Source organism: Mya arenaria, chromosome 1 (genome assembly GCF_026914265.1).
Source record: "Mya arenaria isolate MELC-2E11 chromosome 1, ASM2691426v1".
In the NCBI taxonomy this organism is placed as follows: domain Eukaryota; kingdom Metazoa; phylum Mollusca; class Bivalvia; order Myida; family Myidae; genus Mya; species Mya arenaria.
In genome coordinates, this window is record NC_069122.1 from 33,331,342 (window position 1) to 33,356,210 (window position 24,869).

The 24,869-nt window shown below is 35.1% G+C and overlaps 1 protein-coding gene across 19 annotated transcripts in view; it reads left to right on the forward strand.

Annotated features, from left to right (window-relative positions):
* The first annotated feature begins 216 nt into the window (after positions 1-216).
* The window catches only part of LOC128230308 (dynein heavy chain domain-containing protein 1-like), a 125,523-nt gene continuing 100,870 nt past the window's right edge, over positions 217-24,869 (forward strand). For 14 of the 19 annotated variants that reach the window (XM_052942482.1, XM_052942555.1, XM_052942498.1 and 11 more), the window contains exons 1-25: positions 630-855; positions 2,459-2,697; positions 3,497-3,689; positions 4,222-4,323; positions 5,070-5,246; positions 6,909-6,996; positions 7,497-7,570; positions 8,059-8,172; positions 8,768-8,917; positions 9,301-9,470; positions 9,832-9,990; positions 10,222-10,305; positions 11,058-11,147; positions 11,530-11,610; positions 12,211-12,374; positions 12,952-13,156; positions 13,509-13,720; positions 14,567-14,720; positions 16,742-16,916; positions 18,034-18,155; positions 19,015-19,111; positions 19,722-19,844; positions 20,295-20,456; positions 21,083-21,124; positions 23,432-23,533. In XM_052942482.1, the coding sequence (XP_052798442.1) occupies positions 2,537-2,697; positions 3,497-3,689; positions 4,222-4,323; positions 5,070-5,246; positions 6,909-6,996; positions 7,497-7,570; positions 8,059-8,172; positions 8,768-8,917; positions 9,301-9,470; positions 9,832-9,990; positions 10,222-10,305; positions 11,058-11,147; positions 11,530-11,610; positions 12,211-12,374; positions 12,952-13,156; positions 13,509-13,720; positions 14,567-14,720; positions 16,742-16,916; positions 18,034-18,155; positions 19,015-19,111; positions 19,722-19,844; positions 20,295-20,456; positions 21,083-21,124; positions 23,432-23,533 (3,201 nt within the window). In that variant the 5' untranslated portion in view covers positions 630-855; positions 2,459-2,536. Of the gene's footprint in view, positions 269-629; positions 856-2,458; positions 2,698-3,496; positions 3,690-4,221; positions 4,324-5,069; positions 5,247-6,908; positions 6,997-7,496; positions 7,571-8,058; positions 8,173-8,767; positions 8,918-9,300; positions 9,471-9,831; positions 9,991-10,221; positions 10,306-11,057; positions 11,148-11,529; positions 11,611-12,210; positions 12,375-12,951; positions 13,157-13,508; positions 13,721-14,566; positions 14,721-16,741; positions 16,917-18,033; positions 18,156-19,014; positions 19,112-19,721; positions 19,845-20,294; positions 20,457-21,082; positions 21,125-23,431; positions 23,534-24,869 lie in introns of those variants that run through there. The other 5 variants (XM_052942523.1, XM_052942589.1, XM_052942617.1 and 2 more) reach the window with 2 other exon arrangements.

Consider the following 24,869-nt stretch of genomic DNA (forward strand, 5'->3'; position numbering starts at 1 on the left):
ACATGCTATTGTATATACAGAGATTTTCACTCTTTTCATCATTGACTTATTATCTTCAAAATGACATTTTACACAGTTTATATGCGATATTGCGTCAGAGAGAGCCTTGCCTATTATATTTGGAAGCCGAAGTCTTTAAAAACTAAGAACGATTACTCTGCATGGTTGATGTATTTGCCAAAAATATAGTATACGTTAGCCTTTAAAATGGCGTCCTGGCAACAGACGCGGATTTACTTTAAATAACTTTCATGTGTACATCTTACTGGTAGGTTGTATTGAGATTCTTTAATATCAGAATTATAAACCAAAAATTGATTATGTTGTTTATAAGACGGATAAATATATTATTCTATGGAAAGCTACTGAATTATCACTATGTTTATTGTGACAGGTGCCCGTTTAATAAGGGTTTCTGTGTGGGTGGGGTAAGGTAAATAAATGTCAGAATTTTGAATAATATATCTTTACTATTAAATATTTATATTGACAATCACATTTTATCTTTTTACTTGTAATTCACAATAACCTGTCTTGTTTGTATATATATTTGCATGACAAATATAGATATTGTACTATGAATGTATCTTTGCCCAGTCTGCTGCATGATTATTAAGGTTGGACCGCCACTGGCAAGGAGACATGCTGTACCAGTTTTGAGACCTGTATCAAAGTTGTCTATGGACAGCTGTAATTTAATCATATATACTCATAACTGTTACCAACAACCTTTACACGATAAGATTTTATGAGCTCCGAAGATAGACGTGACGAAACAAGTTTAGACGAAGAGGGGTTTAAAAAGGGCACAAGTCCTTATACAGAACCCAAAATCATCCTACAGGTATCCTACAGGTATTAGTCCAAATAATTGTACGTTGACGGATTGTTTTTAGATTTTTGATATGGCAAATCCTTCACATACAAATTGTTTAGTATCAAAAGTGGGTAGTTGTTCTGATCAGGATTCCGGGTTAAAGAATATCGCGTCTATAAAATATCATAAAAACAAGAAATATTACCAGATAATGTTATTTTATATTAGTTCCGTACTATAATTTCCAACTTATAATTATGAGTTTGACGGCTTTTCTTCATTTCATTCTGTCAAAACATAACGATATATACATGAAGGGCACCTGCAAGGCTTTAGGGCACAGTTTTAAATCGCTCAGAACATTTCGGCCATGGCCGAGTTGTTACGATTGTATAACGAGGTCTATCTCGAAGCTTTGTCGTCGGAGGCCGAGTTATTACGATTGTATCAAGTTGTTCCCCTTCGCATAATTGTTGTCTGTGTCAGTCAATTTTCATTTTATTGGAAAGGTAAACAACTTGTTTTAATGCATTAAATGCTTGTTTAGTGCAAAATACATTTCACTTACATGGTAAATTATTAATATAACTCTTTATGATCAATTTCAACAATAAAATACTTCACTTAAAACAATTTCAATATTTTTAAAGCACCCCCGTTTTTTGCACATTCCCATTTAGACGATAGGGATTGGAAGAATCCCGTATAACACGTCTATTATTTTAGACTAGCTGCATGATATGCTGATTTAAGACCGAATGAACAAATAAGGGCACAATAGACCAAAAGTCTCAGTGACAGTCAGTGAGCAAACTCTGTTCCTAGGGCATGCACCGGCACACACAGGCTTGACATGTAATCTACATTACAGCAATGTAAAATACATTATCTAACATGAGATTGGCAGACATTTCATATATTCATTTGACAAACAATAAAACTTTTAGAAAGATAACTGTAATGATTTTTGTTTTAGAAGTCATTGTTATTTTTCTGAAAGAAACACAGTATTAATTATTGTTTGTCATTGTTTTTCGGCTCCTTATTCATTTACACATGGGTAAATGTGGTTTGGGTACCCACAGCGTTCTCAATAAGTTTCGGTTTAACCGTCTCAATTAGTAAACTAACCGAACGGCTTCTAATTATTCAACTATTATAAATATATATAAATTAATATATTTTTTCAGATTTGAACCGACCCAAATGTCATTTGAACTGTCCATTTTGGCCGGCAGCCGGTTCTTATTGAGAACACTGCACCCAGGTCCCAAATTCCAACCTATACTGTTACAAATAATTTGCTCTAGCTGTTATCAAAACAAATGCAAGCTGCCTTATGCTTACAATTTTTGTTTAAGACACTAAAGCTTTTTACTTCTGACACAAGAAGAGCTAACTGCGAACCAAAAATTAAATTTGAAATACAGTACTGTTAAGACCAAACTTGACATTAAGTGCACTTCTTGTTCACTATCAGTTCACCATCAGTGCACTTCATAGTGCACTAGGGTAAGGCAAGGGTAAGACCAGGGAAAGACTAAAGCAGTACTGTATTGATAAAACTCAAATAAACGGTATTTAGATTAATGGTGTTTAAATGCCATTAATTTTTTTGTGATGTGCCACTTTTCATTACAGAGACCGTGAAATGTAACAATCACACCCCAACAACAGACTTTATTACTGCTGTGAAGGTGTGGACTGATATTACCAAGCATGTCACAGCAGGCTGGCATAGCAATGGAGATGCAGACCTCACCCAAACTGCCGGCCCTGCGTGAGGGTCAGAGCAGCCTTGTGTGTTCCCCAGATAAGGTTTCATCTCCACCTACCCCGCGGGAACAGGCCTCTGAGTGGGCCAAGCCTGTCAGACAGAGGTAATACGTGAAACAAGAAAATGAGCTGGTTTTGTTTGATTTAGCTTCATTGATTATAAATATAGTACTTATGATGACAAAATGTGTCAAGAAAAAGGAATAGGTCTTTTTCGAACTTTACAACATAATTTTAAGAACAGTTAAATCCTTTTGTTTTTGAAAATTTATATATATATTCACAATAATTGTGATAAGAAGATAAATCATGAAATGGAAAGAATATTTTTTCTTTATTTCAACCTCATATATAAAATTATCCGTGTATCTCCTTCAAAAGAAAATAACCAAATTCAGGGGTTTATTTTGGTATTTTGGGACTGGCATTGGGAATTTTCGCATTGTTTTCATACACTTGGGAATATTGATTAATACTCAAAATAAGTTGAAAAAACTCTTTTTAACCATTTATTTGTGGGCTTTTATAACTTAAACAACAATAGAATAGTTTTTCAAACAGAACTTGTCCATTGATAATATGTATATTTTTTACCCTTCTTTACTGTAGTCGGTACCCGGCTACTTCCTTAAGGGCCCGACCCTGTTTCTTCTCCAATGCTTCTGAAATTCCCCATTTTCAAAATAAAAGAATATTTTTGTTTTATATATAATGAGAATCTCACGATTTATTAAATGATGTAATATATATTAACTGATGTATTGATATTTTACTCCCCGCTATGGTTTCTTCCCAATAATTGATCAAAAGGCTAAGGCATTGGGAACATAGCTGTTTATTGGCTATAAAAATAACTGAACCTCCCCAAACACCCTTGAATTTAATACATCTCTCCCTCAACAGAATTGAGGGTATCCTAGCAGAGCAGGGGGACATACCGGATGAGCTGAAGTGTGCCGTGTACCAAGAGCTGTTCCCGGTGTTTATTGTGTGTCTACAGCAGGACACAAGACATGGTTGGAGATACCTAACAGAAGTCCTGGACCTGCTCAAACCCGTACGAACCTACATTGAACTGGATGATGTCAAGTCTGAGGTAAAGCTATACGCCTTACTATTTTTTGTATGTACATATATTGATAAGGGAAGTTTCAATATTCTTGAGTTAGGGAACAGCTGGTTGGTTAACCTGGTTTCATATTCCGTTAGGTCGTGTTTGATCAAACATACTCTGAGATAACATACAGTGTGGATATGACAAAAGGATTGCGCAAGTTGTACGTTTTAAATGCAACTCTTATCACATTTATGATGCATGTACAAGGGGTTTATAATTTTGATGGAATATTTTGGGAACACCCTTTAATTCCACTATTGCCTTTGTTTTACTGTAATCATTACAATTGAGTATGACTGTTATAACTTCATCAGCATTACACACATTTATTTTTGACAAACATCACATCACAACTGAATATATTTAGAACAATGCCATTAACCATCATAAACATCGTAAGATCAACTTAAAGGAAATTTCACATTACTACATCAAGACATCAGATATCCTAAAATGCTATTCACACATAACACTGAAACAAAATGTTGTACCACGATTTTCCATCCCCCAGCTGTACCACTACCTGGAGAGACTCCTGTACCACGCCCAGCTCCACCGGGAGAAACTGTTTGACCTTCACATTGTAGACTCCTTGGAGAAAGTATTCCCGAATGTAAGTAGAATTCTTCTAAAGTTTGCACCCAGTACATGTAAGTGGGTGTCATATGTCAGATTGAAAGATTTACGGTATGGTACGATATGTGCAGATTGATAAAATGGCCTTCATTGCTTTAGACTCTGTGAAAATCTTGATTGTCCAGTGAAATAATGATAAGTAAAGCAGTGGTGTTAAAAATTGTGTATTTGAGGCAAAATTTCAAAAACGGCATACATATGCTTTGGGCATTTGGTTGGGATCAATCCCACGAACCCTCAGTCTGCAGGTGCAAAGCATTTTAAAATGAAGCTTTTAAAATTTTAGTTTACTACAACATTCAAACAATAGCAGTTGTCTTTGTGTAAAAATAATTCAAATTATTTTCTAAGAAATGGTTCTTAGTTACAAGACACCATTTCTAAGGCATTAGGATACACTTGCTTGCCATTGTTGTCCACAAGATTTTTTCTTGCAGGAAACAAGAGAAACTGTAGCGGCTGATAGAATTCAAAACACTAAGTCACAAGTATTCCTGGTGAACCTAATGATCTTGAATGCCATTTTAATACAAAATTTCAAACTTCTTCCATTTTAACACTTATCAGTTCCCATTATGAAATCAGTGATTGATTTAAATGGCCTCTCTAATTAGTTCTGATGATTGGTTACAGTATTTGTACTCTTTTGTGTAGCTGTTTCATCATCCCATTCTTCAGTCTTTATTTGCAGTAAGTCATAAAGATTTTACTTTCTTTTCAAAGGAGGTGTCCCAAATCAAGACGGCAAGTCAGCGTAAAGTACGGAACTACTGTGTGGCTATCCCCAATGTCCGAGTGTCAATGGAATCATCCAGTCCGCGGGTGAAGAAGATGGTACCCGGCCCACCAAACCTGCTCTCCCTCCCGGATGGTTCCAACCCATACTCCATGTACATCAATGTATGTGGCTTTAGTTTATAATAAATTGGGCTGATTGTTCTGAGAATTAATCTTAAAGATAACAGTGGTGTTTACTGTATTGTTGTTACTTTTCAAATCTTTAATACTCTGACAGTTTCATGGACACACATGTGATCTGCAGAACTTTACATACATATTGAGACCACTAATTCAGCTATGCTTGTTTAACTTAGCTATATATTGCTACATCTGTGCAGCATCAAATATTTCACGTTTATAAGTTAACAGCTATGCCATTAACGTTGTTAAATTTAACAAATCTATGAACAATCGGCTCATTGTTATTATTGTATGAGGAATGAAATGAAATACAGGATCCTACATGTGATACCATTAAATACAAAATATTAAGAAACAGTTTTTCCATTATGAGTTTCATAAACTTTGGTATTAAATGACAATGAATGTAAAATTATTTTTATCTACTGACATATTTGTTGCCATAGATGAATATTTTACTCATTTTTGATAAAAAGTTTTATTCTAATATAGTAATGCAAAATGATGTTAGTTATATTACTCTAGTGTAATATGAAACTCGCTTAAAATTATACACTTCAATATAAAATAAAAGTAATTGTTGAAGGCTAAATGAATGAAAATTACTGACAAGTAACACTATGGATACAAAATTGAAGTTATGAAATATGGAAGCCAAAATGCAAATTGGAGGTGTTTGCACATGCATGAAAATATTTGATTATTTGATTATTAATAAATCATTGATCAATATAAATCTTCAATAATCACTGATAAAAAATTGGTCCGATTCCCAGCAATATCATAATAGAAAGCAAGTCAAGTACACTTTATTAAATCTTTCAGGCCACTTTCCTTCTAGTACACCAGAGTGATATTGCTATGCCTATGTTATCATTATCAAACCTCTGGCCCCAATTTTTCGAAACTTCTTAAGTCCCTTAAAACAGGATTATGCTAAGCTCACTATGTTTGTTGTTCTTTAATGTACGTTATATTATCTTCTTTAAGAGTTTCTCGAAATTTTATAGGAATAATCTGTATCATAATCACAATAAACCATTTTTATTTTTCAAAATTTAGTGAAAATATGTGTTTCGGCTAATCGAAATAAGCGACTTAATACTATTAAGCTTAAGAAGTTTCGAGAAATTGGAGCCGGATCAATTAGAATGGCCACTTTATGTGGCAACATGAGCACTGCATCTACACAGAACAGTTTACTTGTAAATAGTACATAACAATTGAATTTGCATGATATGGCATATATAGTACACAACAATTGAATTTACATGATATGGCATATATAGTACACAACAATTGAATTTACATGATATGGCATATATAGTACACAACAATTGAATTTACATGATATGGCATATATAGTACACAACAATTGAATTTACATGATATGGCATATATAGTACACAACAATTGAATTTACATGATATGGCAATGTTAATAAACTATAAATAACAAATTATATACACAACAATACAGCTGAAGGGAAAAAACGAAAGCAAAATGAAATATTCTGTGTGAATAACCATTGCCTATTTAAATTTGTATATATTGTCAAGTTTGTTGTGTGCATAAGTTTACAAAAAACAAACTTGTTCAATGCAGTTTAATATTGAGCCCATTGTACAATTGTGCTTACAGACGGAGGAGCAGATACGCATGGTGAAGCCACTCACCTTTGGTGACCTCCGCAAGTCCTTGGCAACCGTTGCTGTTGACATGGCAACCAGTGAGTATTGTTTAGCAGTCAAAGACAAACACTTTCTCAATGTTCTAAATCAACTCTTAAAGCTGCACTGTCACAAATTTACCAATTTGACAACTTTTTTTATTTTTTGTCTCACAATCAGCTCAACTTGGCATCAATGCTTTCATTAAGTCATATAAGATAGCTCACAATATTAATAATTACAGATCTTAATTGTTTGGAAACTGCTGAAAATTTCATTTTTCTTATAGCATTAGTAATGCTTTTAGCCATAAAACACTATTTTTCCAATGTAAATATTAAAATCTTTGATCTTTATCAGCAGTCTTATACAACTGTTTTTTTTCAGACATTTACTCAAAACTTTGCTTATTCCAAGACCAAAAAATAATTAAAACATACTAGTAATCAATTTTACATGCCGAAAACTTCCATATGTGCTCTTAGTCTGTTTGAATATTGCTGGGCGTTTGCGATGCTGAAATTTAATGGGTGAATAAACACAATTCTTGTTTTTTCAGGGGAGTCAATTTGGAGCCACACCCTGGGTCCTGTGGCTCAGGCCTTACAGACAGACATCCCAGAACATGCACAGGTAAATCTTGACTTTATCTTAAGTAAATATGGAATATAGATTATACACATGGTGAGTTGTTCGGAAATAAAACATTGTCTGAAAATGTGCTTTTTAGCTTGTCATGTTTTTTTGAGGAATAAAAGATGTTTTCAAGATATTTAAATGAAACTAGGCACACATGTTGTCAGATATAATATTCACATCTATAGCAAGGTGCATAACTCTGGCTTTGATAATTATTTAGCCATGTGTCACTTATGCCTCTTTTTCTACTGACAATACAAGAATAGACTAGTGTTGGTGTTGACTCTGCTACTTCTTATTCATGCATTCTACCTATTGTAAATGTTTGTTGCATTATAAGAATTGCTGATTATTGTTTGCATAATTTTCGTGTATGTGTAAATGATTGATGATTCTTTTATAATCCTTTGTTAACTTTGAATTATTATGAAGAATTGCTTTGTTATGATGTAGTCCAATGTTCTGTGCTGTATATTTTACAGAAGCAGGCGAGGTTAACAGAGAAGGATCAGGGAGGGTACAAACTGACTCCGCGCACTTCCATCTCGCACTACACGGCTGCGGAGAGAAAGTTCAAGAAATCACCTAGAGTTGAGGTACGCATTGTTCATCAGCTATCACTTTTATTCTTCTTATTCTAATTATCATAGTCATATAAGCACACAGAAAATGGAATTTGGCCTTTCAGGTTTTATTTTTTAAAATCAGGATTTTTGTTGTTGTTAATTTTAAAAGAAGGATGCATCATCAGATTAACATTACTGGAACTTAAAGTTTAAACCCCAAATTAAGTTAATACAGACATTTTTCTTTAGAAAGCAAATGAGATATTCAGATGTTCAGTAGCAGGTTTCATTGACTCCATAAATTATATAATAGACCAGTTCATGAAAAGTGCCTGGTGACGCGGAGATCCCAATCACGCAGATGCTTATCGCACTAAATCACGCGAGACTGCCATATGTCCCTCTGTGGGGGTTAATAAACAAGTAAAGTAAAATAAACAAATACACTGATAGTAAAATATTATCAGCATGTTTCCAAAATGAGCCAAAATAGTTTCAACCACAGGTCATAGACTGGTTGGGACACAGTCACTTCTTCAAACATCGCAAATGTTTTTGACCAAATAAAATAATTGTTTAAGGTATAGCCCAGGGATTGATCATAATACAAATCATTCTTAAATAGGATGAGGAGGTGCCCAACATGACGGGTCGGGACGCGGTTGCCTACTTCGTAAAGTGTCATCACCTCGGCAATGTTCGATCGCTGTTCTTCAACTTTGCTCCGTCCCGATACTTCAAGCCGTATGATCTCGTCTGTGTACACAAAAATGATGTAAGTGAATATGTATCTTTATGTATATGAATGAAAAACTGAAATTTGCTTTTTTAAGAGTAACACATTCTCGTAATAAATATTTAGTTATAAAAACATTAATCTATGAGAGAAGTAATTTTACTAAGGTTTTACTATTCTCTTCTACCATTTAATGATTTAATCAATTAACCAACTGCTTACTTAAAATAGAGGTTTGGATTTAAGCTGTTTTTCTCATATACATCACCAGAGATCTTTTTGATATATATATATATATATATATATATATATTTATATATATATATATATATGACATAGCAGGAACAGAATAATACTCTATGGAACTAAAATTTCAAAGTAAGACATACCGGTATATTCAAACTGCCGTATGTTTTCTTTAGGTTCAACGAGAGCATTTTGTGTTCTCAACATTTGGCGTTCTCCACGTTCTCCCCGATGCCCCAGCAGAAAGTCTGACGTTGGCGGAGTGGCAGAGAGATGCCGTATTGTGGAAGGCTGTGTCACACATACCATTCTTTAGGAACTACCTCATAAGGAAAATGTTTGACAGGTAAACACAGTATGTTTACTTGATAATGAATGTAAAAATCAGATCAAATTAGTCTGCTGAAATGTCAAATCTGTATGAGTGCAATCAGGCAAAAACCATTCAAAAGGCTTTGATGGGCTTTATAAGTCTATTACATGTTTAAACAATTTTGTATTAAATGGCAATAAATTTAAGATTCCTCTTATACATGATAATCAGGTTGTTCATTTTTATTCATTATTTATTAGTTTTCTGATAGATTAGTAGAGCCAAATGATATCAATGTCAAGTTTGTGCAATACTAGTGTAATACAAGGAAATACAAAATGGTTGTATTACAATGGAAGTTAGCATCATCCTGTGATAATAATTTGTGTTCTAGGTGGCGAGCCAACAAACTATACCTGGATTATCTGCGTCACAAGCAGAAGATATCAACAAGCCTGCTCCAGAACGTTCCGGTGTTTGGCGCCGCCCTCCTTCAGGTGTTACGACTGCTGAAAGAGCTCATCACTGTAACATTCCTGCCATTTGATACAGAGTATGTATGGTTTTAATCTGGAATTTTAACCTCACACCAAAATTCTGTCGGAGTCGACAGGCGTGGACCAATTGAGATTTTAAAATTTTAGAAGCCCTATTCTATTCATCGTATGAATTTAATCTCAATTACCAATTTTACTTGCAAAACTTCTACAATGCACAAACTGTGTACATAGCTCAAACTTTTATTGAATATTTAAACAATTGTGATATATTTCTTTTATTTCAGTAAAATGTACCAGCTGTCAGACTTTGAAAACAATGTTAACTACAAGAACATCCAGGCAGAGAAAATCTTAGAAAAGTTCTTTACGTGAGTTTTGTTGATGGACATTCATTTGTGTATCATATTATGGATTTGTATGATTCAAGGTATCCTAATGGGGATTGTAGAAAAATGATCACATGAAAGGCTTTCACTGCTCAACTTCTTCACTAAATCTAAGGAACATTTACACAGCATTTAAATCCTTATTTAATGCTTTAACATCTTAAAAACTGACATTGAGTTTTCCCTCTTTCATTGATTTTCATCTTTTATCAGTTTGAAAGTCACTTAACCTAGGCTGAATTGTGTGAAAGCATTTCCATATAAAATACACTTCTTTTTTATACTTCATACAAAATAGTCTTTACTTCATTGTTGAAACCTGATATCTTTTAAAGTGATGCCCAGCCCTGTTTCCTACATAGAAACCAGTACTGGCCCCAATTTCTTGAACAATCATAAGTCCCTTATAACAGGATCAAGTTATGAAACTTTTAAAAGGGCAATGAACTTTTTATGATTATCATGATAAACTATTTTTTATTGTCTAAAATCAAGCTGAACAAGATGTATTTAACCCTTAGGCTGCTGATGGCAATTTTAAAGGCTTTGCAAACAGCTTGGAACCAGACCAGACACCGAGTAACTAGGCGCCTGGTCAGGTTTCAAGCTGTTTGCCACTCAGTCAATATATGCCCAAAGTTTTAAGGAAATTGAAAGAAATGTAGAATAAACCAGACGACATTTTTGAGCAGACGACAATTTACCCAGCATGCAAAGTGTTAAACTCTGTTCAGGTACTGTAAGATGGTTGTGGACAAGACTGCAGAGGAATCGTTCAACAAGCTGAGATACTGTGAGGAACAGGTCAAGAAGAAGACATACTTGTAAGTGAAATGAAAATATCTGGTTTTATATCATTAAAAGATCACCATCATGAAATATCATCATTATATATTTATGATATACTGGGTATATATATTTCGATCACTTTTAAAGTGACATCACTAATGTATATACCATTGGAAATGAGTGCACTAAACATAACGATGTTTTATGTATTTGTCACTGAAAATCATCAAATCACTCATGCTATGAATATCACATGCATGACATTTATTACAAAATTTATTAAACTTGTTTCCTAAAATTTAAGAAAAATTAATAATAAATTCCTTTTTGAGTGACCCCTGATGTATTTTATGAAATATTTTGCTAAAGTTAGCACAAATAAAAAATACTACTAAAATGCAATGTGTTTTTTTGAAGCTCGAAGGACTCCCTGCACATGCAGAAATTCAAGAAGGAACAACGAGAGGAGAACTTGAGACTTGCCAGGAGTGAGACTGGGTGGGTGAATCTCTGTTAGCGTGTGAATAAGATATAAAATCATACAAACATGTTCTGTTTTTCTAAAGTTTTATCAATAAACGTTTCGGCAATATAACCTTCATAATTAGGAAAACATCATTCATTAATTTTTAATAATGGCAGGTACTTTAGCAGCATGACAAATGAAGCTGATATTGAAAAAGGAACTCTTTGACATTGACTGATTTCAATTCTTAGGGACTCTTTAATGTTAACTGATCTTAATTCTTAGGAACTCTTTGACGTGTCCTCAATTCAATTCTTAGGAACTCTTTGAACTTTATTAGGATTTCAAATTATTAAAATTTTTAAAGCAAAGATGCACTAGGTTTTGATGAAATGTAAAAAAACAATGTTTTTTTAAAATCATTTCAATAAATTTTGAAATGTTCAAAATATGCATAAAATCATAAAAATCATGTGTTTCAGGTACGTTTAAAACAAATCTGACCTTTATGCAATTTATGTAGCAAGTCACTTGGCAAGCCTTTTTACGGGCTTTCACTCATGCTTTTTGGTCAGATTTTTGTATCTGTAATGGAAACAGATGATGGATACTTATAATCATCTCCCTTGCAGGCGGCTGGGCAACTTTGTGAAGCTGGTTGACCAGATGATTGTGGAGCACATGTTCCATCTCACCAAGACCCAAGTCACGCTGTTTGTAACAACGGTACTCGACATCGGCCAGATACCGCTACGGGATGGCTTCTTCAAGGCTAACTTGGTCTACACCAAACAGGGTTAGTTTTCATCATATAGTTGAAATTAGGGAACGAGATTGATGCAACCATGTTCAAAACAGAAGCTTGTTAAAGTAACTCGGTGTAGGGCCGTAACAAGTGTTACACCTAACAATCGTAACTCTGTGTAGGGCCGTAACAAGTGTTACACCTAACAATCGTAACTCAGTGTAGGGCCGTAACAAGTGTTACACTTAACAATCGTAACTCGGTGTAGGGCCGTAACAAGTGTTACACTTAACAATCGTAACTCGGTGTAGGGCCGTAACAAGTGTTACACTTAACAATCGTAACTCGGTGTAGGGCCGTAACAAGTGTTAAACCTAACAACAGAAACAAGGTGTGATAAGGTTTTAGAAGTTGTGACAATTTTACTCAGCCTGCTGTAACACATGTTACATGAATGTAACAAGGGTGTAACACTCTGTAACATGCATTTGATTCCAATTTGTGGAGGTAACCCTGTTTTGTAAAAGTTCCCCCTTAAAATGATTAGAATCTTTATCCAATACTTACTATGTTTTATATCTGACAGACATTGACTCATAACACCATGTTGTTTGTTTCCACACCTCAGATGTGCTGGGAATATTCCCTACAAAAGAGAAGCTTACCAGAGTCCTGACTAGTACGCTACGGGGAATCCCCACTGTGCTATGTGGAAAGGCCGTCCCCATGGACGGGTCTATTCAGGAACCACAGACCGACCGTGATGGGTTACCGGAGGAGACAGAATCTACACATCTCAAGTCTGAGGCTGCAAAATCCATCTCAGACTATAGGTTGTCCTAATATTTCTTTACATTGTTTTCCTGTAACATAATCTTATGCCATGTGTGCCTGCAGTGTTTGTAATGTTGTACTGCGTGAATGTTAGAATGCCTGTACCTATGTTATTACACCTGCAACCTTGTAATGTTATGGTACTGATCATATGCATATCTTAAATAATATCAGTGCTATTGTATCATTCAACAGATGAACATGTAGACATTTTATTTTTAAAACTATAATTTTATTATTTTATTATATTCTTATTGTTTTTCCTGTAAAAAATCAGTGTAAAAAATGTTTAAACAAGAAAGATGATAGTATGTTTTAGGACGTCATCATGTTTCAAATATATAACTGCAGACCCCAGCTGTCAGAGAGACGTAAAAGCACAGCAGCAACAAGCTCGGTGAAGCAGGAGAGTCGCACACAGATGTCAGAGGGTGTGTCCCAGGCCGGAGATACGATGACAGTGATATCTGGGGCACTCACGGAGAGAACCATTCCTATGTCGAAGACACGCTCAACTGTTGGAGATGATAGTGATATGAGGTTTCCTGAAATGCCCTCTGAAGGTTGGTACTCATAATTAAAAAAAATAACACAGGAGTAGATAAAAAAAATCAAATATAATGGAATATGTATGGTTCTTCTAAACCTACATCAAGGCTAAGGATAAATGATATTGTCATTTAACTGTTATGTTTTGACATAAATTCTTGATTTTTGTTTCGCCTGCAAAGCATGGCGTTGGCGTTGTCAGACATTTATTTCAGATCAATTACATTTGAACTTTTGGTTTAGAATCTTGGTATGTGCTTTGTTCATCAGCAGATGACTTTTTCATTTTGGAGTTAATTGGTCAATGTCATGGTGACCTTTAGTAGAAAGGTTACAGGTTTTTTTGTTTCCAATCATTGTCAGTTGATGACCCCTTTTGATTTTGGGGTTAATAGGTCATAGGTCATGATGATTACAAAAAGTACATGTGCTTTCACTTCTGATCATTCACTTTTGAATGACTTTATGTGGTGTGTTTTATATGGTATTTACATTGAGATTAATTGGTAGATGACCGTTAATATGACCGTAAACATTTTTGGAGTCAATAGGTCAAGGTCAAGGTGACATTTACTGAAAAAGTTATTGGTGCTGCTGACGGATGAGGCGTCGCATTCACATAATTCTATTTTATTTAGCAGGCTATTCACTTATATATAAGATAAGACTAAGATATGTTCAAACATATATATATTAATTCTTTTAACTTCTAAATGTTTGAGAAATGATCTTGAAACTATGAATATGCCATTGTACATGTTAGTAACAAGTCAATGTATATGTTCAATGTAGAAAATATATTGATAGTTTCTAATAAAAAAAAGAGGCAGGTTTGCATAAATAGCCGGTGTCTCTTTCAGACACGCAGACAAAGGATGAAGATGAGATTGGTATCGCCACACCTGACCTTGTGATTCCACATGAAGGTCAAAACCTGCTGGTGGAGGGCGAGGGGTTTATGGGCCAGTACCAGCCCCTGTCTCGGGCCAGCCTGGAGGAGAAACTAGATAAGGAGTAAGTGTTATGTACTTTGTGTAGGTGGAAAGAAATGCCTTCTGTATGCTCTTCTGACCGAGCTAACTAGTTTAATGGTACATATGTCTGCGTAAAGATTAATTTGTTCTTACTCAATAAAGAACAGTCACAAGAGAAATATTGATGCTATTAAAAATGTAATTGAAAGTTTATAACATAGATCTTTCCAATCATTTGACTGTATATGTATTAACCGTCCCCTCAGTTGCCAGCGTATTAAAGAAAATTCTGCATGAGTCTCCATACAACATGAACCAGTATAATCAGGGTTTCCGCCAGCCCTTTATGGCTTGTCGGGCCATGACGTGCCTTCCGCTGGCAAGGCTAATTACCGACACACGTTAATTATGCCGACATGCTTTAATCCGCGTAGCGACGAGCCTTATCAAAACAACCATCAGTTTTGACAATACACAGTTTTGTTGCGATTGCAACGGTTGACTGACAGCCAGAAGGTGTGTCGGGACTATTACGGCATTTGTATCAGCCATTCAGGATCGACGACAGCATGAAGGCGTGTCGGTGAGGTTCAACAGTGCAATTAACCAAACTCCTCCTATTCTTTATCAAAATGGAAATGTGTGAAAAACACCACTGTCGTAATTGCGACCTTCATCCCTATAATCATCAATGAACGCAAAGTAAACAATAAGTGTTAATTGATTTCGGTAACGTAAATCATGTGTCGTTTTATTTTGTTTCTTAATCCCGAGTCCGTTTGTTAACCAATTATTAAATTATTAAATTGTAATTGAGAGCCGTGTTGAGATATCTGTGTTATTATAAACAAGGGTTATGCTATGTCGTCGTATGTAATTGAGTCGCGTTCCCGTCTTTAGTTTAGTGTAAAGTCATATTTTGTGTTGCTTATTATTAAACTTTGATTATTTTATCGTTCTTTTAATTTATTTAGAAAAAAGATAAATAAATCTGAAAATACACATTACATTCCCTTTATGTTATTATTTAGCCGACTCGGCTTTAAAATTATTAGCTGTTGCAGCTTTAAATACGAATACACCCACGAGCAGTCGCTTTGCTCCAGGCTCTTTTGTGTTCCAACATGCAGCGTGCTTTACATGTTTTGCTGTGACGTCAACGGTGTCAATATAAATAATACCCGCAATAAACAAAACATGACTCAATTGATATCGTCGAGATTGTTTTGTCGGAAAACTTGAGAAATACCAATAATTAATGAACAGAAACCATTAAACCTTTTCACAAATATTTTTAATGTTAATCGGACTTGAGTTGGTAATTCTAAATCATAGGAACATAACTGTAAACTTGTTTAAAATGCAGGAAATTGCACCATTTTGGATACGAAAATAATAAAAAAATCAACGTAGGGAGGGGACACCCCTCCCAAACCCTCCTCTTCCGACATGCCTTATGAAATTCTGGGCGGAAACCCTGAGTATAATGGATTACTTTGTCTTTAGGGTTTATGAGTAAACACTAAACATGTATTTTCCAAGAGATGCTAGGCATCCTCCTGAGATTAATGCACACATCTCCAGGATATTGACCAGTATAATGGATTGCTTTGTATTTACAACTTATTTTCTAAGATGTGCAAGATATCACCCCTGAATAGACTGCAAGAGGCACTCAAAGAAACCAGTAGTCAGTTCCAAGAGAGTCACCTGGGAACTTGAGAAATTGAGCGGAACATAGTATAGTTTTTATCTTCAAAATATGAAAAATTATGAACCCTTGACATGTGTTAGAAGAATTGGAGTCACCCACAAATTACTGCAAGTCACTCAAGGATACCAACCAGTATGATGGATGACTTATCGTAACAATGTATGAGTTACACTCAAAATATATGTGTTGTTCCCATCCCCAGTTGCCAGTTCCAGAAGATGCTTGGAGTCACCAAGTTGAACAAATTGCTGCATGAGTCTCTTGAGGAAATCGAACAGTATAATGAATGCTTCATCAATACAATGTATGCATTACACTCTAAATATGTATGTCCTTCTCTTCCCCAGTTGCCAGTTCCAGGAGATGCTTGGAGTCACCAACAAATTGTTGAATGAGTCTCTCGAGGAAATCGACCAGTACTGCGACTTCAACAAGTGGCTTAACGAGATACATGCCTTCTGTAAACGATGGACTGAGAAATCTGTACGAGAATTCAAGGGGGAGCAGGCTTTTACCATTGAGGTTAGTTTACTGAGGCCAAAGAAAACAGATGACAGTAAATGTGTGTTATTGATGTTAAGTGAACAATTACGCATTACGAAAATATGAAATCTGTAACAAAACAGTTAGAAAAAATGTCTGAATGTCAATAAATGAGGTTTCCACAGAAAATATTATAGTAGATCAGGAAACAGAAACAAACAAGTTCATTTTGTTATGCCTTACTTATTTAAGATATTGATTATAATATTTCTCAATGTTGGACTTATTCATATTTATTTAAAGAAACAATTATAGTTTTTCTGAAATTTCTGGACTGGAAATTAAGTGTGGGAATGTATATATATATATGTAAACAGTTAAGAATTACTGCTTTGTTGAGAAGTTAGATGGACTAGTTGAATCAATGATACCCAAGGGCCCTGCGAGTGGAACTCTCCTACTGGTCACAAGTAACATATGTAATGCATGTCTACACCAGGCCCCGATTTCTCGAAAATTCCCTTTTAACAGGATTAAGCTAATCTCACTATTTTTGTTGTTCTAAAAAACATGTTATATTTACTTCTTCAATAATCTTTAGAAATTATGTAGGAATAATCTGTATGATTATCAGCATAAACCATTTTTCATTAATCAAAATCCATTTTCAGTATGCATTTTGGCTAATTGAAATAAGTGACTTAAGCCTGTTAAGCTTAAGAAGTTTTGAGAAATTGGGGCCGGAAATAAGCCCATGCTTATTCATTAAATTAACATTCTATTTGATCAGCGTATAGGTAGGGTTCTAAAGTTCAGGGTGTATCCTGTATTCAGGATTGTGATTTTTTAACTTCAGACTATTGTACAGTTGTAATGCTTTTTTGCTTGTACATTTGAATAAAAAACAGTAGGAAGTACCTAGAAATATAAAAATGAATTGGGTAAAAACTTCAAAAAGAGTCGAAGGGTTAACCCCACTTTGGGCATAAATTCCTTATTATCAGCTGACACCTGGCTATTTTTCAGAATTGACATTTATGAATTCTGAAAGCCCCTGATATAAGCCAGAGAATTATCAAAATGGCCCGAATTGTCTGGTTTCATTCTGAATTCTTGTCTCTAATAATTAAGCCTTAATATTTGTCTATTTCTACAGCAAAAGCTGACAGAGCTACGCCAGTGGTCTGAAAAGGTCCAGAACTTCGACCACAGTTTTCACACAGCCAATGGACTCTTCTATGTTGACTGTAGCCACATACATGACAACCTACTGCCTAGGTAAGGGTTTCTATTAGATGTACTGCCGTCAAAACATCAGCGAAACATGCTAATAAGGAAGCTTTTAGTAGACAGTTTGTAAACTGTAATCTGTAATGTATCACAAAATGTTGCCATTAGATTCTATGGCCTCATTTTCTCCTATTCGGGGATTACAGGTGTGCTTTAGTTTGATATCTGCAGTAACACATTTTAAAACAACGATAATTAACTTGTTAATTTTTTTTTTCAATTACTCCAGTAATGTATTTAGTGTTCATATACTCCAGGGGCTGTTTCAATAAAGGATTTTAGTCTTAACTTCAATTATCTTAAATCTGTATAAAGATTAACAATACATATACATCGATTATTTTTATTTACTCAATTTGGTGTTCATTTTCAATGCTGACTCGAGTTCAATTCACTCAAATATGTAATAAAATAATGAAACTATGACACTAAGATAATTTCAATTTACGATAAAAATCTTTATTGAAACGCACCCCTGTACTTGTTGCCATCCCTTGATTCTGACTAGTAATAAAGGTTCAATGGATTAACAGGCGTGAGACATAGAGAGTTTGTGCCACCACCTTCCCTTAACTCAAATATTTCCTTGCATTACTTACTGATGGTGTAAAATGATTCGGTAATTAATTGTTAAGTGAAAAAAAATGTGCTTTTAGATTGAATTTCAAATTTTGGTTAATTGTGCTATGTATATGTTGTACATTAATCCAGTTTGAAAACACCCCTCAAACATTAAATTTCTATACTAAGGTTGAAATATATCTAATTCTGAAAAATAAAAGTAACTGTGTTGTGCTGTCTGTTTTGAAACTTAAAGCTAACATGTACATCTTATTTCTCACCCCAGGTTGAATGACATTTACTCGGAGCTTGTGACATTCGTGGCTGAGGAGGCCAAGAATCTGGCCGACAATTTCTGTACTGAGATGAAAACTGTCATTGCGGTATGCTTACATATACTATAACATGTGCTATATCTGTTTTCATTGGTTGAGAGTCTGTCACATAACAAACCATAGAAAGTGAAATGCGCAGGCAAAAAGAAATATATTTTTAAACCAACCCTTGTGTGTTACAGGATGTGGTGTCATTTCTGTTGTTTGCTATGATGAAATAAGCGATTGGAAGTAAAATAAACAGTCCTGATTGATTTCATTTTCTAAGCATGGCATTTACTTGAGCATTATGACTAGTACTAATTATGACTATGATATAAAAAGAGTTTATAGGAAGATAAATAATAAAAGCAGATAAAAATAAACACTTCCAGACTGATGATATTGGTGTTTATCCCATTTAATGGATCAGAGATTAAATGATAAATGTGATATTGAAATCTTTGTTGAAGCAAAATTAGAATTCATAATTTGTCCAAAACTTACGTTTTCAGTGTTTGTTCAGATTCATGATATTATATAGCAGGGATTGTCCCATTTTTTATGCCAAATAGTTCGGAATAGTTTATCCAAAAGTCAGATTTAGAAGACTATAACTGATATGCAGCTCTGTTATACATGCCGTATGTAACGTACCTTTTATCATCTCCCCTAACAGAATATGAAGAACAAGGAACCAGAAGTTGACATGTTTGCCACATATGCGAAGAACTACAATCAGTACAAGAAGAACACAGCGTCCTACCAGCAGAAGGTCGAATACATCAAGTCACTCTATGAGGTATGGGGACTGTTTCAGGGTGTTTACCATTTGGATTTATTATTGGAGATAGAAAAAACCCTACCATAACGGTCGAACCTTGATCTATGAAAAGAATTCCTTCTTGTTACATTTTTTTGCAATATGGCAAATGAGAAAGAACTTACAAATTGTCAAACTCCTTTGAAAATAAGGCATTTCATAAAGGACTAAAATGGAAACTCGGTATAACTAAAACATCAGATAACTCCTGGTTTTAGTTCAGGCCACAGTGTCCCCGATTTATTGCAGTTTTATTGTACTATTTCCAAACTGAAGTACCGGTAACCTTTCAACAAAAGTGAAAAGGTTGCTTTATGTATATTAAGAGTTAATATATGCAGAATACTCACTTACCTGTCTGTATAGCTCATCTAGGTTAAGTTTTTGTTTCAACTGAGCCTGATTATAGTACTACATGTGTTTCTCTAGGTGATTCGTATGAGTTACCGTCAGCTGACGTCAGAGGAGGAGAAGTATGAGGAGAATGTGTGGGCCGCGTGGGAGGCCTTCCTCCTGCAGATGCAGGACGCATCAGAGTTTGTGAACACACAGACACCACTCATGACTCAACTACTAGAGGATACCTACCAGGTATGAGGGTGGGGATTGGGAGCTGTGCGAGGAGGGTCACGTAAAGGGTGGGGTGGGGGAGAGGGGCTAGTAGTAAGCATTTTATAGATATTTGAGGTTTTGTAGATTGAAGACTTTTAAATGGAAAAAATAATCTCAGAGATTCTTTAACTCTTTTCTTATTATTCTTTTCAATAAACATGACTTGTCCAAGACAATCTTTTGGTTTATTGGTAAAGTCACATGTTAATAGAATATTGTAGAAAATTGTTCTGAATGTGAATTAGCTGTAGAAAATAAGTAACCTGTAATTTCCACCTTATTTCTGCTATAAACTATGTTATTTTACTGCTAAAAACTATGTTATCTGACCACTTAAAACTATGTTATCTGACCGCTAAAAACTATGTTATCTGACTGTAAAAAACTATGTTATCTGACCACTAGAAACTATGTTATCTGACTGCTTAAAACTATGTTATCTGACTGCTAAAAACTATGCTATCTGAAAGCTAAAAACTATGTTACCTGACTGTTAATAACTTTGTTATCTGAACACTAAAAACTAAAACTGTTTTCTGACTGCTAAAAACTGTATTATCTTACTTTATTCTGTACTGTCTTATATCTTTACTCCCTAATTTTAGCCTTCAAAGTATGAATACGATATTGAGGAGAGTCTATACATGGTAAAGCAACAATGTCTGAATTCCTGTATGATAACATGTGGTGGCCATTAGTGTCCATTTTCATTTTTTAAATTTATAACTGAATATGTCGCAGAACAGTTTCTTTTTCTTATTTGGCCGTTGCAGTCAAAATTGTGGCAGCTTAAAATGTTATTCGTTACTTAATTCAAGCATCAAGATCGAAGATAATGTCAAGCATTGTGTTTATATTCTTTACTTATTTTAATCCTGAAATAAAAAAAAAGTTGCCGAAAAAGTCGGCTTACCTGCGACTTTTTATGTGCGGAATACAAAAGATCTTGCTTAATGAAACTGGATGCTACCCGCCACCATAATAACATGTCACCTTGTGCAACAATGTACCTTGTCAGTTTGTTTGTATGTTAACGGGCATATTGAAGTCATTTCCTCATGCATTGTCAATGCTATGATTACTGAATGCAATACACCCTGTTTAGCTTATGTTTGAGAAAAGAACTTTAAAGAGACTAGACACCAGATGATATCAAAATTGGCAAATACAGTATTTCATCAAAACATATCTAGAATTGAGTCTCATTATGAGCTAGAATGAGGCAGAAAGTACATCATTTTACATGATTAATACGGTAGAATATTTATGGATTTCTCATCTGAGTTTACCCATAAAATAGCACGTAATGGTTTCCCAGTTTAAAGTGTGTATATTTGGCAAGAAATAGTCATCGTACAGATACATAATTATACTGATGCTAATTATAAATTGAATGGGGTTAACGTGGTAGGCAAACAAAGTAAATTTTGAATTGGAAAAATAGGCAAAAATTGCGAAAGACACATGTGTTGCAAGCGATGTGATACATTAGTAAGTAAGGGCGTCTTTGGGCGCTTGTTTCCAGGATAGAATCGAGTCGATTCGGAACATGTAAATCGCGCAAAACGCCCTAACATCAGGAACCGGTAGTAAAGTTTTTCGCTGTAAATCATGCACGCATCGTTCTTAACTTTACTTTCCGCCATTTTGTTCTCGTGTAGTTCTCGGTCCTCCCGGTTTGTAGGTAGTGTGGAATTTTGACCCGAGAACAATGTTCTTGGGCCTTGTTTGTGTCGTTAGGGCGAATGTATCTAGGATCGGACACAGAAGAACAAGAAGAACGAAGCGCCCAAAGACGCCCTAAGATTCAATGTGTTGTAGTAGACAACAATATCAATTTTATTTAACTTTTTCACTATTTCCTTTTTTTCTTACAATGATATCATCTGGTGTCTTGTCCCTTTAATGATAGAAAATCTCAATGCCAGAAGCTTCCAAACGTCATTAGAATATAAAAGGTTTTAGTACCTTATGGCAATAACACCCTTGATATTTTTACAACTTTTTAATAAGAATGGATAAAAAACTACGCTGACAAAAATTGATTTACAAACTGTTAAAAGGTGTGTTTTTTATCTATTGAATAACTTGTATAAACTTAATTATAATAGCAATGTTTGTAACATTTGGTAAAGTTTTTATGTTTCTTAATGAATGACAATAACATATGCTGTGTAATTATGCTGGTACCCTCATCACTTTTGTTTCAATAGCTTGTTGTTTCAGTCCATTTTTTAGTCTATAAAAATGTGATTTTTTCTAACATTTTATGCCTCTAACAGTACCGTAATTACCCTTAGTCTTGTGACCTCCTAACATTTGGGACGTGTAGATATTTTCCAAGAACATAGTTATAACAAAAATATTTTCAGTTTCCCAACACATTGGGTAATTACGGTACCTTGTTCAATGTCCTTCACAATCCCACATCAGAGTAATTACGGTACTGGCCAATGTCCTTCACGATCCCACATCAGAGTAATTACGGTACTGGCCAATGTCCTTCACGATCCCACATCAGAGTAATTACGGTACTGGTCAATGTCCTTCACAATCCCACATCAGAGTAATTACGGTACTGGCCAATGTCCTTCACGATCCAAGATGTTGAATCACTCATGATTTTGGCCCAACCATTTTTGTTTGTATTGATCTTTATTTTGTTAAGATATCTGATGTCAAATAAGCATGCCATTGTATCGCTTTTTGTAACATTTTATTTTACTTTATCATTTCTTGACTGGCCCTTAATTTTAGTACCAAACTCTTAAGATTTATATTGTCGCCTTACAAATGTTCTTTGACAAGTCATATTTCCTCTTCTAGGAAAGTCATTTCACTTTTGAAGGAAGGCCACTATGCACATATATCAGCTACTTTTTTTGCAAACAATTTAAATAAATCATTATCCTTTTAACTTGCCTGAGCTCATATTAAACACTTCAATGCCACAGAAACTGGAGCGCGAGGCTTATGAGCTGGAAGAAGCTGCAACCAATGGGAAGTTCCTGGACCCCGATCAGAACCCCACTGCTGTACTCATGGACATGAAACATGTAAGTGGTAACTGTATTAATATGTAGGTATGTATGTGTTATTCATGTTAAACGTTAGCTGTACAGCAAGCAGCAACCAATGAGAAATTTGTTGAACCAAACCAGAATCCTAAAAATGACTGTACTCATGGTTATTTAACATATGAGTGGTTTTTATACGCCCATCTTACGATGGCCGTATTATGGGAACACCCATGGCGGGCGGGCGGCGGGCGGGCGGGCGGTTCCACAATGTTGTCCGCTCTCTAACTTGAACATTTCTCATCCAATTTCCACCAAACTTCATGAAAGTGTTTGTTGGTGAAATATCTAGGTCAAGTTCGATAACCAGCCAAATCGCTCTAGGCACTCCAGAGTTATGGCCCCCTGAATTTGTCAAAATTGGGCGGGCGGGCGGGCGGGCGGCTCCACAATGTTGTCCGCTCTCTAACTTGAACATTTCTCATCCAATTTCCACCAAACTTCATGAAAGTTTTTGTTGGTGAAATATCTAGGTCAAGTTCGATAACCAGCCAAATCGCTTTAGGCACTCCAGAGTTATGGCCCCCTGAATTTGTCAAAATTGTCCATTTTAGCTTTGTCCGCTCTCTAACTTGATCATTTCTCATCCGGTTCCACCAAACGTCATGAAAGTGTTTGTTGGTGAAATATCTCGGTCAAGATCAATAACCAGCCAAATCGCTTTAGGCACTCCAGAGTTATGGCCCCCTGAATTTGTCAAAATTGTCCATTTTAGCTTTGTCCGCTCTCTAACTTGAACATTTCTCATCCAATTTCCACCAAACTTCATGAAAGTTTTTGTTGGTGAAATATCTAGGTCAAGTTCGATAACCAGCCAAATCGCTTTAGGCACTCCAGAGTTACGGCCCCTGAATTTGTCAAAATTGGCCATTTTAGCTTTGTCCGCTCTCTAACTTGATCATTTCTCATTCAATTTCCACCAAACGTCATGAAAGTGTTTGTTGGTGAAATATCTCGGTCAAGTTCAATAACCAGCCAAATCGCTTTAGGCACTCTAGAGTTATGGCCCCCTGAATTTGTCAAAATTGTCCATTTTAGCTTTGTCCGCTCTCTAACTTGAACATTTCTCATCCAATTTCCACCAAACTTCATGAAAGTGTTTGTTGGTGAAATATCTAGGTCAAGTTCGATAAACAGCCAAATCGCTTTAGGCACTCCAGAGTTATGGCCCCCTGAATTTATCAAAATTGGCCATTTTAGCTTTGTCTACTCTCAAACTTGAACAGTTTTTATCCGAATTTCACCAAACTTGCTACTATAAATGTTTGTTGGTATATATTCTTGGCAAAGTTCTATAACCAGCCAGGCTGTTCAG